This window comes from Parasteatoda tepidariorum, chromosome 1, assembly GCF_982258835.1.
Source record: "Parasteatoda tepidariorum strain Cologne lab strain chromosome 1, Ptep-v5.0, whole genome shotgun sequence".
Lineage (NCBI taxonomy): Eukaryota > Metazoa > Arthropoda > Arachnida > Araneae > Theridiidae > Parasteatoda > Parasteatoda tepidariorum.
The window spans coordinates 92,075,973-92,095,224 of record NC_141755.1 but is presented as its reverse complement, the minus strand read 5'-3'; the positions used below and the strand labels follow the sequence as shown (position 1 = coordinate 92,095,224).

Sequence of the window (19,252 nt, the reverse complement as noted above, 5' to 3'; positions counted from 1 at the left end):
CACTCCTTGATTAAATAATACATAAGTATTAGATATTCTTTGTTATTAAGCAACAACATATATCATCACATTGATGTCTTATAAGTATTTATGCATCACAGCTTTACAATGCATTCATACTTCAAGAGACTTTCAACGCTTTGTTCTTAGTTCATGAATACTTTTAAAATATTTTAGAATCTGACATTGTATGGTAAAATAACATCATTTTCATGAGTTCTTCAAATAGATTATCTAATACTTCATATTTGCCTCGTTAGAAAATGAGCTATTTTTGCTGTAAAACTGAATAATAAACAATGTAATAAGGATAATTTATCTGTGCTTATTACATTTCTAAACACCAGTGTAATTAGCTCAAATGAATTGTACTTATTACAAAGTTATATATTATTTTATTTTACTTTTCTAACAAAGAATAATTCTTATAAGGATAATTTTTGTTGTAGTGCAGGATGAGTCAAATTAGACTTTTATTATTAAAAAATTTATTACTGAAGAAATAAATAAAAAAATAAAAAACAGGATATTTACCAACTAAATTTTAAAATGCTCAAACTAAATATTAAAATGCTGAGACCAACATTAATTTAACAACCATATTTTTTGTACTCTTAATCATAAATTCTTTAAAGAAATCAGACAGAATTTGAGCAATGAAGCAGCTCAAGTATTTTTAATTTTGTTTGAACCCTGGCCTGCTGAGGAAAATCTCGAGATTCAACACCCAGTGCCATTGGTTCCCACAGAGGCACATTTGGTTTCGGTGTGCATTGGAGAAAAATAAAAGTCAGACTTTTAATTCTAAAAACTCATGCCTGCAAACATTAGAGAATTAAAATAACGGAGATTTTACTAGTGACATTTTTTAGGCTCAACTAAAGCTTTGATACAAAAAGAGAAATTTAAAATAATATAAGCACTTACATTTAACGAAGTTAACTTTCAAGCAAATATTTTACTAAATAACAAGCTAAAAAATTTAATTTTCCAGTTTATTTAAAACAATAATGAATTTCAAAATTTCGCTGCGTTTTTCTTTTTCTATAAGCAGAGAAGCTTTTATTACCTGAATATAAGAACAAATTTGAGTAGAATCTTTATATTCTATTAATATCTACTTTTATTTTTAAATTAGTAAAAATATTTATACCTTATTTTTCATATTATTTTTTACTTCAATGCTTCAGAAAGATAGGGTTAGTCATGTGGCCATTGATGAAAATTCTTGTTAAAAAAATTATTAAAAAAAAAATTTAGGAGAAATGATTTTTTTTTAGTTGCTTCAAACTAAAAAAGTTTATATATATATATATATATATATATATATATATATATATATGTAATAACATGGCTCCAACCCTGTTATCAGTGTTGTATTTAGCTTGAAATAATTGCAGTCATAAGCCATCAGACGTTCTAAACAGGTTTATTTAAATATAGGCTGGTATTGCTAATAGTTTACGTCCACACTCCCTATGGGAGGGGAATGGACAAGACTTCTGACAATTCCTGAACAGCTTATCAGGATCAAATCATGATGAAAAGGACACGCAAAACTATGCGTTCTTACGTTTTATACCAACATAGATTTGAAGTAAAAAGGCACATTCGTACATTCCTTGTAACCTTACGCATTAAGGAAAATCATTTCTGCTTCCTTATATGGAATTGAAAAAGGGAATGATTCTAAAAATAACTCTTCCCTTGAAATATAAATCTATTTATATTTCAATGGTATGTTTTCAGCCTTGAATTCCCAAAATAGAATCTCTCTACGCTTATTCTTTAACAAAGACATTTTATGAAAACGAAAGAGATTTAATTCTTTTATTAATACAAAAGTATTTACTTTTTGTATTACACACACACATATATATATATACATACAGGAAAAAGCTTTAGCAATTTACAAAAGCAAATATGTTCTGTTCAGAAATGGTACCATAATTTCCTTAATATTACCTTAATATCAATATTACACTGATCTTGATAGTGATTTAGAAAAGAAATGTGATGTATTTCTAAAACTGGTAACAGACAAAACTTTAAAATTTGATAATACAGAATCTTTACACTGATTTATCAAACAGTGAACGCATTGTTTTTCAAATGTTGGTAGGAGGCAAAATATGAAAATTTTGTTAAAAAGCAAAATTGATTATACATTATCTTATTACTGATTTACTAAACAATAAATCCATTATTTTTCTAAAACTAATAATAAGCATAGCTTGAAAATTTAAAAAATTTTTTTTTAAATAATTTAAGTGAGAAAACTGAAAATTTAGAGCCTTTTCATCAATAACCCATATTTAGTAAATAATTTCTCATGATATATAGCATTTCAAAACTTAACTAATCATTTTTTCAAGCTCCCAATTTTATAACAAAATTAAAATAAAATATTTTTCAAAAATTTACAAAAAAATAAATATTTTTTGACAAAAATATTAATAAAATAATTTTTTTTAAATGAATTTAGAAAATGATGCTATATAGATTCCATTCTTACTGGATTTGGAGGTATCTTAAAGTCCTCACTGGCAACAGTGGGTGTGCTATTTGATTTGTGCTCTTCATCTTCCTCTGCCTCTTCCATGATGCTGTCTGAAGGAGCAACTTGTCGGGGAGCAAGAACATCAATTGCTGCTTGTTCAGCAGATGTTTGGAGATGGATTTCCTTTGTTGCAGGATTGCCAGTCAAAGAGCTTGAGGTCAAAGAGAAAAAAAAATTTGGTCAGAAAAAAATAAGTAAAATAATAAAGAAATACTGTATATGGAGGAATTTTTTACTAAAATACTTTTCTCATTAAAAGTATTATTTCTTTCAAACAGTTGAATGCATATCATAAAAAATAAATGCAGTTTCAACTAAAATATTAATACAGTCTTAACTTTTCCATAACCTTCTATTATAGCAACACTTCTAATATAACAATCAATATATATAAAAACCTATATCCACCTATAGATTAACTTACAAAACATATACATTATTTTTACGCCTGTTAAACCTATCAAAACATCCCACACAAGTTGTTTATTCTAATAGAGCTCTGCATTGTGTTTCTCTGCATTGTGAAAACCCTTTCAAAATCAAGAGTTAAGCATTTTTGGATTTTCAAAACAAAAACACTATTGACAATAAGTTTTTTGATGAAAAAGATTTTAAAGAAATTATTCTTTTGACATAACCGAACATAAAACACCTTGAATAAATTTTAAATATTAAAAGTGTAGCAAAACTTCTAGATTCCTTTTCTAGTCCAAAAGTTAAAATATAGATTACATCATTGATTATCAAAAGAGAATACTGCATTATCAAACTAAAATTGACATGGTCAATTTGATACATTACAGTAGATGTAAATTTCCCTTCAAAAGTACAGTAAGTTTATGGATACCTTTTCGGTTCATAAATTTGTTGATTGATAGCATATGTTTATAAAATAAACTTAAATTGACAGTCCAAGACACTCGAGCTATGGCTTTTTTATTGCTCTTGGTGGAAGAGTTTTGAGTATTCTTGAAAAAGTAGTTGAATACTTTTAAACAGTCTAAAGCAGCATTGATGTTGAAAATTCCTTTATTTATTTATAGTATTAAGCAATAAAAATATGATATTTTACTTTATACGTTTTATATCTACACAAAAAAAAAAAGCTTACATTCTTTATTCTCAAAATGAGTTTGAATCTCTAGAAAGAAAGAATCTCTAGGTTAACACTAGAAAGACTGAAACTTAGTACATACCTATATTGCCCAGAAGCAGTCAAAATGACTGGATCATGAAAGAATAAATAATGTGTAAATAAATTTGTTTAAAACTAGTTTTCATTATTTTTTATATTATTATATATATCAAGTTATTAGTAAATATTAACAATAAAAAAAATATATACTGCAAATTATATAAGAAATTGTGTCATTATATGGGTCATTCTCACGAAAATGATAACATCTACCTAAAGTTTGAAAATGATAACATACTAAGTATATCTAATATTTATTATAATTTAGTCTTATATATTTAATAGTTTTTACAGGTTTGGGAAATAAAATTGGCTGGCACGATTGAACAAAAAAAAATTTAATATACTCATCTTGAATCGTTCCCTCACTTCAGCGTCATTCCCTCACTTTATACACTAGTGAGGGAATGACGAATTCAATAAAATTTAAAAATAACAGTTAGGCCTAATTAATTTCTGAAGTCAATCACATACAATTATATTCATACAAGAAAGCAACATATAATTATCCATTTTCTCGATTAAGTTGTATTTTATTTTACTCTAAAAAATGACATGAGGGAATGACAAATGTAAAAAATTTTACCTGGTTTGATTTATTCCACAGCAAAGCTTCTTTAAGTTGAAGATGGAAACATACTGCAATTTTGTTCTATGATGCCAGTTGTTAACTTCTGAAGTTTTTATTGAAATATTTTTATTCTAAGAAGATTGCAGGTGATAAGAACATTGTTGTGAGGGAATGACGCGAAACATTGGGGACAAAGTTTAAGATAGTGCTGTGTTAATATTTTTATCAGAAATTAAATTTAAAATTGATTTTCTGAATTCTATATTTCAGTATTCTGAAATAAAAAACATGAATTTGTAAAAAAAAAAAAAAATTATTTCAGAAACAATTTTTTTCTTTTTTTAAATCAGCAGTGGGGACAAGTGAGGGAATGACATATTGGTATATTTTAATTACCTAAAATAAATAAAAAATAAAAATTGATAATTTTATTTTTATTCTTTTGTTAGCTTGCATTCTGAAGGACACTTTTCCTGAATTTTTTTTTTTTCGTAAGCTGTAAAACAAACATAAAATATACTGGGGACATGAAAATGACTGTTTTTATGAGAATGACCCATATACATCATTGTTTTTCGAATTGAAATAAAAAGTAGTCAAAATAAAAAATCCTTAGGCAATCTAGTGTTTAACAGCTTTTAATTGTAAAAAGTTTCTTGGATTATTAAGTTAACACCTGTTATCCGATACATATTCTGCCACCAGTTTTAAGCAGTAGGCTAATAAAGTAAAGTAACAACAATGGTAAAAAACTTTTTAAAAAATAGATTATTAAAGATGCATGTTTATTAAAAATAACATAAAATGGAAAAAAATTTAATAATGAGTTTAGGTAAAATAAATACTTTTTAAGTTGTCCAGGCATTGACACTTTAGCTGATTCTACATTCCGAATTTGACCACTTCTAACACTGAAAAATACAAAGATAATTTATTTTTAACACTATACTGCCAATGCTTGCATTTTGATTGACCATTATTTGGCTATCTCAATAGGTTGATATTAATTTTAGAATTTGATGAAAAAAAGTGGTTAAATTTATAAAATATCAGTTGATTGCATTGAGTCAATACTGCTATAACCATTCTTAATGTAAAAAAATTAAATATTTATCAACAAATCTAAATAAGCTTATCTCTTACCGTATTATATAAAATTGAAAATTGTGACATTTCTTGCATTTTTTGTTGTATAAAAATATAATAAGCTATAGAAACCTTTATAGTTTTCACATAAGCTTTAGCAAATTAAAAACTCGTATCTCAAATGTACAAAGCATATTTATATCATCATATTAAAAATCAATCATAACTTTAGGGAATGTAAATAAGATATAAACATAGATTTTTTTTTAGAAATTTTTTTTTTTTACCACCACTCAATAGCAGTTTGCAAATTAGTGAAAGATGGAGGTCGACTACGCAAGAAACTCTGCATACTTTGCAAGGCATCCATAGCAGTACCTAAAAATATAATTTAAATATATAATTGTACATAAATATATAATTTTTATCTTTCATTAAAAAAATTATCAAATACACTAATTTTTAAATTGCAATAGTTATTAAATATTAAGAACATTATAAAAATGTGAGCATTAAACTTTAAAAGGAAATCATACCAAAATAATCAATTAATAAAGATATAAAAATCACTAGGAATAGCAATACCTGTTGCAGTATTGTTTTTTTATTTTTTTAATTGAAAAATACTGAAATAAAGAAAATTAATGAGTAAGCACTAAACATCATTAATGAAAAAAGTGACTATGGCAGTTGGAATAATTTTGCAAAGATGCATATTGATGCTAATTAAAAGCCAAGAAAAAACTAAAATCAAGAATAGCACACTTAAAAAAAAAAAAAATATGGTTTTATTCACTGATTGAAAAACATTAATGAAAATATCTTAGAATTATATGCTACAAGCTCTATTTCAACTGAAATATATAGAAATAATATAATTAAATAAGTTTAAAAAGTCACAAGAAAAAAAAAAACTCCAGCAGAAAACAAAACCATAAAAATTTAATGATATGCGCGTTAGCTGGACAGCACTTCATCAGGGGACACACTGTCTGCCTTATTGTCATTTACTTATCTTTGCATCTACATTTCAATTTTTCTTACTGCTTTTTCTTATTTGACTTTCCCTTATGGGGCCTTGGGGCACTGTCAGTTTTTGGTTTCACCACAGAAAGGCCCCTGTGTGTTGTCAATTTATTGATTTAAATTTTACTTACTTACTTTATCTTTTTCTGAATTTGTAAATTAGTTTCATTCCTTGATTAGATTGTAATTAAATAAGAATAATTTTAATATAAATATTGGCATATTTTCAAAAAAAAGTACAGTTTTATAAAGATTCAAAATAAACATTATTTAAAATTGAAAGCAGTGCAAAAATAAAGAATAATACAAGCTATTATGATATTGTTATTTTACCAAAAATAATTGTTTTAAAAGCATCATGTTTTTTTGTGTAATTTACTGATAATAAATGATACAAAAAAAAAACCTAATGAAAAGATATTGAAATGATTTGCTGCTATCTTCTTTTCTTAGAAAAATGTCACAAAAATAAAAATAAATAGTGAGTAACTTAAACAAAATTGATGGTTTTAAAATTATTCACAATAAACTTTGTAATGAACCAGGAGCATTAATAAATTAAGAGCAAAATAAGAGCATTTCTTTAAAAAAAAAGTTTCATCATATTTCATTAATAATAATAATTTAGTATATTTAATTTTTTAAAAAAACGGATCTGCAAGAGCTTGCATTGATAAACATCAGATGTTTACTTTTATTTATATGAGAAAATAATTGACTGAGAGAATTAAATAAGTACACCTATAGCAATACGAATGAAGGTAACATAATTTTCAGTACATAAGAAATTTCTCTTGTTAAATAAATAAATACCAATTAAATTCAATTAATTGTTCCCATACAAAATGCAAAAACTATTTTCAAAATTATAACATTTTATACTATGGGTTTTATTTATTTTGATTTCAATTAAAAAAATATTGAAAAAAGAAAAATTGATAAGAGTACCTTCAACAACATCAATGACAATTAAGCCTATAACAGTCGGTATCAAATTCCTATATACAGCATGCACTGCAACTGCACCACCCATGCTGAAATACACAACACAGTAATATGTAACAAAAACTTATGCCTACAGTTTAAAACAGCTTAACATTAAAAAAAAATATTTGATAACTTTTTACATCATCAAATTACAAATAACAGCCTATGTTCACAGAATAAAAAAAAATTAGTGTGAGAAAAAAATTTCATTATCTTCACAAACAGAGAATAGAAGCAGTAAATGATTTTTCTGAAGAGAATTCAACGCTTTTTGTGTGTAAACATATGAAAATAACAAATGCTTCCTGAAATTTAAATAGAGAAAATATATTTTTATCATACGATAAAGGATAATAATGCTCTCTCCAAAGAATAATTGCCTTATCAAGGGACAGCTGTTGTCTGGGTAGATAAATCAATAGAAATTTTGGTAGAAATGCTTTCAGTTTCGAAATTCTGTTATTAAGAACTGATATACAAATTGACATTAAAGTAAAGAAGCATTAGTATTTGCTTGACCAGCCTTCTCGTCCCAATATTCGAAAAAATAGAAGTTTCTATCAATGGATCAGTTGTCCAATAGTCCTTCCAGTGTGACTTATATGTTTAATCAATTCAAAACATCGTTCCCAAAAATATTTTCATGTCATTATTAGTAACGTCAGCCAATTTTAACATGTTAGTTGCCATGAGACATGTATGTCATGCCTCAGTTACTTTTTTTTAACAAGGTAGCAGCTAATGTGTTAAGCAATTGTCATAACTTTAAGATGATTTTTCAGTCTGTTGATAAAACGGGCTTGTTTACGATGTAAGCAAGTGGAAAAAGTGAAGTAATGTTAAAGTGAAGAAACATTGTTATTTGCTTGACCTGCCTTCTCGTCCTAATCTTTTAAAAGATAGAAGTTTCTATCAATGGATCAGTTGTCCAATAGTCCTTCCAGTGCGACTTATATATTTAATCCATTCAAATTATCATTCCCAAAAATTTTTTCATGTCATTATTAGTAACATCAGCCCATTTTAACATGTTAGTTGCCATGTTAAGCAATTGTTATAACTTTAAGATGATTTTTCAGTTCGTCGATAAAAAAGGGTTCTTCACAATGCAAGAAAGTGGAAAAAGTCATTATTGAAGATAAATTTTGTTATTTCACTAATACTTTGCGGATTACTACATTTAATAGTTGCACCACGCACATATATTTATCGTTCTCCATTTTTCGCAAAACGTTACCTTCAAGCAAATCTTATGAAGAAAAAGATAAATTTTCTCTAGCATCATAACCATTATCTTCATTTACAGAGTTGCTTTCAAGTATTAAGGTCTTTTGTCATTTCGTTAATATGCCATACGTATCGTCTGAATGAAAATTATGCTCAGAAAAACTATCATTTTATAAATCACTGGCCTAGATGTCACTAGGGCAGTCAGACAAATTATGGTCACAAAATTCAGAGGTAAATTCTTTAAAAAGTTCATGATGTGCCATTTTAAAAATTTTAATGGTGATGATCATTACATTGCGTTATAAATTAAAAGATTTTCAGCAACTTGAACTCATCAAGTCTCCTTATAAACTGAGAGTTCCTCCATAATACATATCTGTCAACTTTTCAGCTATTCGAAGATGATTTTCTCCTTCGGAAGTAAAATTAAAATTGAACTACAATAGTTGGCAGAAATTTATTCTTTATTTGGTTAAAAATTCAAAATCATCAGCTAATTCTCATGCACTTATATACATATTTCATTTATATGTAGTGGTGGTCATTTTAAATTAAATTTATAAATCCAAAAAATAAATAGAAAGTATATAAGTTTATATAGAATATAAGTTTATACTTCCTCATCACTTTAAACATAAAAATAAAATTTTAAGCAAAATGTGTAAAATTAGGCAGTAATGAATAGATTTGTCATTAAAATTACAAAAGTAATGAAAACAAACGATAAATTAAAAATAACCATAAATTGAATGTATAATACCTTGTCAAATACATTTGGTTAAGGAAAGACGCAATATGACATTCCTGATCAACAACATAAGGTTATCAAAAGATGTCATATTATGTTCCTGGTCAAAAATGAGTTGATTATTTAACTTCGAATGGTAATATAAGATAATTTTAAGCTAAAAACAAAATAAGAAACTTTAGGCATTTTAATCCTAAAACAAATTTGGTTTTGTTGCAATCATAAATTATATTAATTAATAACTTTTTTTAAAATTTTAATTCTTAAAAAGCATTTTTTAAAAACATTAAAGAAGGTAGTATTTGTTTTTAAGTCGTTTTACACTTTTTTCATGCTGTACATGTAGTCGTTTTACACTTTTAAAAAAAAAAAAAAAACATTCTTAAAACATTTTTTAACAAAATCCCAGTAAATGGATAAAAAAAGGTAAATTAAAACAAAACTCAGATAAAATATCATTTAGTGAGTTTACGTCTTCTTTTTTTTTTCATCACAGTTTAACAAGAAAAAAGAAAATTTCAGAAGAGGAAGCCCTATATTAATTCATAATATTAAAATAAAATTTCTTATTGGAATTCTTGAACTGAATAATTAAAATTACTGACCTATGTCCAATTAATATCACATTGGGTTGTTCTTCATCACCATAAAGTGTATTAAATACTTCACCCACGTCACTGAAAGAAAATAGAAAATAAGTATTTTTACAAGATAAGTAAAAATAATTTGAATACTTTTTATAATATTTAAATGATACATCTCCATACCTTGATAATCTTTCAGCAGACAAATCGTCTTCATTAGTAGAATGAGTTTCTCCTAAAAAAGGAAAAATGTACCATAAATTTGGTAAATCTTTTTCCTTGCTATAATTTTACTTTCAGGGGTGATTGTGAGCCCAAGTCAAAATTCCGGAAAATTTCTTGAGTTTAAAAAGAAAAAAACAGTTTAAATTGAAAAATACTTTAACAAGGTTTTTTTTTCCTTTTTCTCAATATTTCTTAGTTTACTTAAAATATATTTAAAATTTTACACATACCTATGATGATCGGGAGAAATAATCAAAATTTACAAATGTCTTTCTTTCTTGAGTTTATGATTATAACAACTATTTACTGATAAAAAATGAATATTAATCATGAATATAAGGTCATAAAGTATCTCTCTGGCTCTCCCTTACAAACAAAAAAATAAACTGTGTTTTTAAGTTCCACCTTTGAAAATTTGATTTCCGGAAACTTCTGTGATAAATGATTTTTTGAAACATCTGGACCTTCGATCTCCGGAAACTTCCGGATCACTGTTAGCGAAAATTCCGGAAATCGGGATCTTTTTCGGAGCACAATCAGCCTGTACTTTTCAACATTAAAAATTGACAAAAAGAGTCAAACAAATGAAGAAAAAAAAAAATTTATTTCAGCTGCATAATAACATTCATATATCAAAAATGTAGTGTAGACTAATTTGCAATAAATTAAAATTATAATTTAATAATTGTCCTGAAGAAGTAGAAATAAAATAAATACAGGGCTGGTTTAACGAAATGCTTCATTGTATCAGTAAATGAAAAATTATAAATAAAAAATAAATAAATGAAAAAATTTAAGACTATTAATTAAACTTTTATAATTACTGGTAAAGTTATTGGCTTTAAAGTCAATCTACAAATAAAAATACACATTTTTGTGGAATAATATGATATAATTCAGTGATGATTACTTTTTAGTACTGCAAATCTGATATGAATCAGATGTTAAAACAGTTTATTGAATCACCAATAATACATTTAAAATTGAAAAAAAAATTATATAAAAAATTTAAAAAATTCTTAGTTTAAAATTTATTAAACACTGTAAAAGTTTCAGGCAATGATGGCAACATACAAATAAAAATACACAATTCTTTTGAATGGTATAGTAAAAATAAAGATCTACAAGATTCAGCAATAAATTGATAAAATTTTGAAAATTGAAATGAAATTTGAAATGAAAATGAAATTTGAAATTTTGAATTTCTTGATAAAATTTTATCAAGTGTGAATGATTAGCTTTAATTACTTTAAATCCACATAAGCAAATTAAAAGCAAAGAGTTTTCAAACTGGAAAAAAATTAATTTAAGTCTTTATTATTCAAAAATAACTTCTTTTAGATCCTTATCATCCTTTGATGCACCCTCTAAAAGTCATCTGCTATCATAGCAAATTATCTGCGGTAGCATCTCTGAAAGAATTCATTGAGTTTCTTTTTGATTTTTTAATGAATGTCTTAACAGCATAAGCATGTCACACCTCAATCCGTTGGTAAATTTTATTTATTTTTCTACACAAAATGACACAAAAACATTGAATTGTTTGTACAGTAGAATTTTTACAAGGAAAAATGAATTCAAATAAATATGAAATCATACAATGATAATAAATTATGAGAATTAAAATAAATGAATGAATTATTATTACCATGCCCTCTACAATCTAAAGCAGCGACCTGACATTCAACAAATTGACTGATGCTCGTCTAAAACAGTGAAATATAAAAACAATAACATGAACGTAAAAATACACTATACATAAAATATCATTGTACAGTCTAACTTTGATAACCAAAGCAATTATAACTCAAAGAAGTTTCAGGGTTGGCAAGATTTTGTCGCAGGTGGTAAAAAACCATGGTAAATACAGTACAGAACCCGTTATCCGGAAATCAGAAAACCGGAGAACCAAAAAACCGGAACGAAATTCGATAAATTTTCCCGCCATTTTTTAAAAAGAAAATTTTTTTCCTCATAAGATTTTAGGATTTTTCGTTCTTTTTTGAAAGATGTTTACCTTACCATCATTTTGGAAATAATCATTAGTGTATTACTCCATCGTTTTTTCTTCTTTCTAAGATTATTTCCAAAAAAAAATTTTTTTTAGTTGGGTTTAACATTAAAAAAACGGCTTTTTGTAGCGATTCAGAAAACCGGAAAAATCAGTCATCCGGAATAGCGATGGTCCCGATCGTTCCGGATAATCGGTTCCCTACTGTACTGGTAAAAACCGTCCTGGCAAAAACAGGTTTTTGCCAAGCAAATTGGCAAAAAGTGGCAAAAACCTATATTTTCCAAGATGAGAGGACAAAAACACATTTTTGATACAAAATTATTCCTAAAATTGAAATATATTTTATGAATATAAATAGTTACAAAAAAATCAACAAAATTATTATTCCATAATTAAATGATAATGTAATAATATATCATTTTAGTAGTTTAAAACATTATTGATTGGAAAATTTGTGATTATTCTCTTTTTTCCAGTGAAATGAACTTATTTTAAATTAATATAACTATAATTTAAAGCATAAAATATCTATCAACATGTGCAGTTAATTATTGTACAAATAATAATTTTTTATAATAAATAATAATATTATACAAATAATAATATTTATTTGTAAAAAAACATATTTTAGGATTCTAAAATGAAAGGAGATCAAAAACTTTCAATCTTTTAAAAATTATTACCCTTATATTAATTATTAATATGTTAAAAATAATTTTTTTATGTAATGTATCAAAATTATTATTCCTTATGATTGATTTAAACTTGTTTAAATTATTTTGTAATAATATTTAATCAGCAATTTAGATAATTTGGTTTTCCGGTTTTTACCAGTTTTTGCCGGTTTTTACCAGGTTTTTGCCACTGTCCTGGCAAGAACCCCTTTTTGCCGGCAAAAACTCCAACCCTGACCTCAATATATAGAGAGATAAAATCTCAACCGTAAATAGTGAAATTAACATTGCACTTTTTTTAATTACTCAAATTTTAATATGATAGTGTTTCTGGTAATCCAAAGTTATTTTCATCTTCCAAATACTAATTTTAAGTATTAAAAAAAACTTTACAACTGGAAAAATATTAGAAGCAATAACAAGCAATCCACAAAGCTCTGGAAATAGAAAGACAAAAAACTTAATAGAGCAATTTATCTTAATTTTTTTGTATTTTCTATTGTTATCACACCCCTTTCATATGTAATGTTAAGCTGTTTCAAAAATTTAACTCAAACTTGAAAATAAATTTTGTTCCCATAGCAATGATTAGTCTATTAAAAATGAAGTCACATTGACGTAAACAAAAATACATTTAAAAAAATATGACTAAAACAATAAAACACATAAAATTTATTTTGAAAGAATTTATTTGGTATTTCAGAATTTTTTTACTTTTTCAAAACAAATCTAAGAAGATTAAGCTATTTTTCAAAATGTTTTCCTTGTATGAACTATCCTAAGAAATAGCACTTTTTTAAAGGAAATATTTACGTTTTTGGCTGTTTAGAAGTATTTTTCCTAAATGTCATATTAAAAATAATTTAATTTCTTATTTCTACAACTTTTTGTAACCCAAAGCACATTTGGATACTAATAGTACTTTCAGTTATAAAAGTTTCACTGAATAAGGTTTATAATTAATTCATACGCACAGATAACAATGACCATGAAAGACCACTATATCCGCCACCATGTAGAAACAGAAGAAGAGGACCCGAGGTACCCTTTAAATAAACTCTAAAAATCTAAATAAGTTTAGGAAGAACAACAACCATTATAAAATAAATCATCAAAAGTTCATAGTAACATTAATAAATGCTCTAGTTTTCAAGCATTGCAGATACATTTTTTTAAGTTCAATAGCAGTTTTACACTACAAAACTACTTGGAAAATTCTGTAAGTAAATTTTGTTTGGTACATTTTTAGGAAACCATAACAAATTAATGCTAGTCATATAAAAAGCTATGATATATCTTACTTGTGATAAACAAATTTAGATAAAATGAAAAAATTTCTGCGAACACAAAATCTCAATTGAAAAAATTTCTGCAAGCAATTGACTCATTTGGCATTTGCTCAAATCACATTTGCAAAGGTAGGAAAAAGCATAAATATGACTACTTTTCATTAAATTGGATAAAAGAAGAAAAAAAAACTTATCCTTGATACGAGGATGCTAGAAAATCGAATGCAACGACGTAATCACATGAAAAAGTGTGGTTCTGCAAAGCAGAGAAAAAAATTCCCTTATCAATCTTCGACTGATTGGTTTATGCATTAGAATAGGAGAATTATGACAGTTTCTTTTTTTCTTTACTGAGTAACACTAAAAATTCTCCTCAATGGTAAAAACGATTTTGACAGCAAGATTCAAACGCTCATATATTTTAAACATATCTGGTGATAAAGTGTTACAATTAATTTATACAAATTTAAAAGCATAATATTAACAGGGGTCTGTCCAGGCCAAATTTACTACCGTTTAGTGGTACCTTCACAAATTCAACTTTAGGAAAAACGGTAGTTTCACAAAATACTTTTTCTTAAAATTTTATTTTTGTATCCCGTCAGAAATAATAAATCCATATTTTTACCACATTTATGAGTTAATTTTTTATTATAATTTTTTATTTTGACAAATTATGTCTAAATTTTCACAAAATAGGTACCTTACAGAAAAATCTAGACAGTCCTCTGATTAATGAACTGTAAATATGGCTATATTTAAAAAAAAATTAAACAAGAAATTATCAAACAAATAATTTCTTTTCCAAACTTCATGTTACTGTGAATTTTAAAATTGTTTTTTCCTCAGGTTTGTGGTAAGAGTTTTACAGCTTCTGTCCAAAAATAGCATATTACTTACTTTTCCCCACAAAATCGAAATCCGTAACATTTTCAGGCTTCCCTATACCCTGTATTAAAGCCTGATTTCTATTGATAAACAAAAAACATTTATTATACATATGAATGAAGTACATAATGCAAGGTACAGATGAAAATGACTATTGATGTACAAATTTGAGTTTATATTATGTACAAAACTATAAGAGAAATTTTTTATCCACAACTCAAATCTTTAAAAAAAAATATTTGCATTGGTCTTATTGTTTGTGTAATACAAAATGAACAATTTGTGATGCATTTTATACAGTTATATATATATATATATATATATATATATATATATATATATATATATATATATATATATATATATATATAACAAATTACACTCTTAATAGTACCAAAATTTTTCCTATAAAACTTTCGATTATTATATAGAATTTCTAAGAAAAGCTACAATTTGCAAATACAGCAATTAAAAATATAAAAATTTATTAAATAATAACACTATTAATTAAAAAAGAGTAAATAATTATTAATAAAGGATACACTTCCATCAGAAACTTTCACATCTCGATAAGTATCAAAATATTTGTCCCAAGAAACAGGGGTGTAATCTCTACGTCGATTTATTTTTCTGGCAGCAAGGCTGAAAAGATAAAAAGAAATGTTTTAAAAAAATTCATATCATTTGAAGCAAAATTAATTGAAAAAAAATTTCTTTACATCAATAAAAATAATCTAAGAGAAATAGTCTAAGAGAATTTAATTTAAAACATAAAAGATTAACAATTATGAAAACAATAGCATTTTAATTAGAATTAATATTATAATTTTATGAAAAAAATATATAAATGCTAACTTGTCATCTTAAATTATCATAACTTTAAATACTATAATTAAGCAGAGTTTGGCTCAATGGCTGAGAAAAAGAAAGAAAAGAAACAGGTATCTCGACAATCGGTGCCCAGGAGAAAGAATTACAATATTCATTTTGAAGATGTTGATTAAATAATGTAAATACAAGATTTAAAAAAAGTTAATGGAAAAATAATTATTTATCACAGCTGATTTTTCAGATGGTAGATTTTTCAAATAAAAATAAGTTCCACTTAAAATATGTTGAAAATAAAATAGAACTGAAGAATAATTTGATGATTAAAAGCCATTTAATGTTCAATAACATAGGGTCTAGAAAGCTGATAAGTCTTAAAAATTTTTTCAAAAAAACACATAAATCATTCGAAATAACTTAATTTCACAAAATATATCACAAGTTCACTAAATGTTTCACGAAATATGTCATAAGTATCATATCTAATGTCAAGTAATCCATGTTCTCGGACCATTAGTCAAAATGTCTTGAACCACCTAAGATAAGAGTCCAGAGGTTGTGAATCTTTTGTTATTTTAAAAGAATTGAAGATAATTCACATTTAATTTTGTAGAAACGTCAAAAGTAACATTGGTTTAAATAATTTGTTTAACATTTTTGTCACCAATTAACACAATTTTCATCAAAGCAATTTAGTCTTATAAATCCAAAGGCATTTAATACCATTTTTTGGAGAAAAAATGAATGCAAAGGAATGCCTTGATATTAAAGATAAATTCAAGAAAACGGATTTGTAGTTAGAGGCACTGATAACAGAATCAGTGAGCCATTGCAAAATCTGAGTATCTATGAAGCTATTCAGAATAACAAATAATCTTAAGTTATTGTATAAGGAAAATAAAATTCTACAATAGTATCAGGGGTCTGTCCAGACATTTTTTGAAAGGTACGTTGTTGTAAAATTGTAAAAAAATTACTCGTAATTTGTGAATATAAAATTAACATTAAGTCACATTCTTTCAACCAGGGTCCTGTTATTGCAAAAAACTTTTTCAAGGAGTTTTTAAATTGTAAAGACATATAAGATTATGCTCAACACTGTAAAATTATAATTAAAAAAAAATTAAATTTTAAAAAATAAACAACAATTAACGCTATTAAATTAGAGATGCAACATACAAATAATTGGTATTTAGCTTATACTGCTGAATGTGGAATATTCATTTCTGACGAATAAAGGAAGAAATGTCTGCCGAAGACAAAACTTAGTTCGTTTACATCTGTCTTTCTCAACCCCCTTTCCTGGGAAGGGTTTATTCCATTAACAAAACAATAATGAAGGTAAACAAATTTGTGAAGAGTCCGATTTAAAAGATAAATTATTTTGTGAAGGGTCTGTTTTTAAGTTAAAATATTTTGTGAAGGGTCGGCTTTTATGAAAAGATATTTTGTGAAGGGTTCATTAACGTACCCAAATTTCTTCTTAACAGACCCCTGAGTATACTCTCAAAATCATAAAATTGAGGCAGGTAGGTACTTTATTTAGGCCACACAAGAGCTGCACAATGGGCTATTAACCATGGTGTGGGAAACATGCCTGAGGATGATCCTAAGACATGTCATCGCAATTTCGATCCTTTGCAGAGGGGATGGCTTCCCTGCTTTGGTAGCCTGACGGCCACTGCACAAAGTTGAGCACTTTACGGTTGAAAATTTTAACAAGGACCAATACCGTACACCCTTGATCCCTATGCAGGCTGATCACCCACCCACTTACTGATGCTTGACTTCGGTGTTTTACTGGGAACCGTGTCTTTTCATTCAGTCCACTGCGGTTCTCAAAGTTGAAGGGACACTAATAAAATTTCGAAAGTGCGAGATTTTGAGATAACAAGTTCATATGTTCTAAAATGTAGAAAAATACATTCTAAAATATTACTCTAAAAAGTACAGTCATGAAACATAAGAATAACTACTGATAAATATATAAGTGATGATAGTTGACTATGGGTCTAAATACAACATGAAAATTTTATTTTTAGAAGCAAGACACACTTATGTATTAAGTGGAAAAAAAATTTGTGGGGATATTTCCTTATCCTGATCTGTCGCGCCAAATATAATCGCCAAGGTGCCAAATAGCTTGCAAATTTTAACAAAAAAAAAAAAAAAACGTTAGATATTTGCCCGGGGGAGGCTACGAGTTATATCTTTCAAGTTGATCCCTTTCTGCGATGTGTTTTTTTTTTTAAGTTTCTCTCGGAAGATTAGACTGCCCGGAAGATGCCCAGACTTGGCGATTATTCTGCCACAGATCACGATACGGAAATCTCCCAGGTTTTGATAAGAAAGTCTTTGACATAAAGATTTAAATTAAAATTAAGTAAATATATAACATCAAGGGGAAAAATATTTTTTTGACATAACAAGGTTTTCGAGCTATCGAGAGTATACTGTATATTAAAAGAACCAAAGATGGAGTAAGTTGTTAATTTATTGAAAGAAATTTTAAAAAAAGTAAATCACAGAATCCAGGTAAATAGCTACAAGCAAAATATTTGACATTGGTGACTACAATAAGATTTCTATAAAATTTTTATAAAATCTAAAAGCATAAACATCCAGAAAAAATTAAGAAAATATCCGGAATTAAAATCTGAAAATAAAATTTCAGGTAAATTAATATTTAATTATTAATTATTACAACATTGCTTTATTTAGCCCCATTATACAATCATCTTGGATTGATTCTTAAGAAATAAGCACAGGAAAATATATCAGGAATAACTTGTATTATAAATACCCAGTATTTCCAGAATAAAGAGGAGGAAGCTTGCCTTTCAACATTTCTTTTGCTAAATTAGACATGTCACGCAAAACAAATATTACATCGTTTCGACCAAGAATGTTATAATTAAGCGCTTTAAATCATTTTAGTAAGCTTCTCTTTCAGAGAGCCGAACGGAACGCTTCGGAATTTGAAACAAAAACAAACACATGAAGTAGCTGTTGCCATTATGTGGATGTTTCAATTTTATCTGCCATCAACTGCTGTGGCCGAGTGACTGAAAAATTGCTTTGACTACATTTTGACTTGCATTGCAGTCCCTTGCGCATAAGTATTATCATGTGCGTTTTGTCATGCACATGCGTTCAACCAGTATCGCAAGTCAAAAATTCGTGTTACCAGTATCAGTGGTAAGAAAGGTAACATAATAAACGACTCCTTATCTTAAAATAATTATCTTTCGACTTCAAAGAGACATTCTATTAGATACATCTTGATCCAGTTTCATGTTTTAACCCTCCCCCTTCCCTCTCCACCTCTGCTCAGTTGTATGGCAATA

The 19,252-nt window shown here is 26.7% G+C and overlaps 1 protein-coding gene across 2 annotated transcripts in view; it reads right to left on the bottom strand.

Moving 5' to 3' along the window:
- The window catches only part of LOC107453469 (protein phosphatase methylesterase 1), a 29,082-nt gene extending 10,166 nt beyond the window's left edge, over nt 1-18,916 (bottom strand). The window contains exons 1-10 of one of the 2 annotated variants that reach the window (XM_016070330.4): nt 18,709-18,916; nt 15,620-15,719; nt 13,875-13,967; nt 11,861-11,918; nt 10,171-10,222; nt 10,009-10,080; nt 7,387-7,472; nt 5,700-5,790; nt 5,172-5,237; nt 2,516-2,711 (exon numbers count right to left, since the gene is read on the bottom strand). In XM_016070330.4, the coding sequence (XP_015925816.1) occupies nt 2,516-2,711; nt 5,172-5,237; nt 5,700-5,790; nt 7,387-7,472; nt 10,009-10,080; nt 10,171-10,222; nt 11,861-11,918; nt 13,875-13,967; nt 15,620-15,719; nt 18,709-18,773 (879 nt within the window). In that variant the 5' untranslated portion in view covers nt 18,774-18,916. The remainder of the gene's footprint in view (nt 1-2,515; nt 2,712-5,171; nt 5,238-5,699; nt 5,791-7,386; nt 7,473-10,008; nt 10,081-10,170; nt 10,223-11,860; nt 11,919-13,874; nt 13,968-15,619; nt 15,720-18,708) is intronic. The other variant, XM_016070322.4, reaches the window with a different exon arrangement.
- Nucleotides 18,917-19,252: the final 336 nt, after the last annotated feature.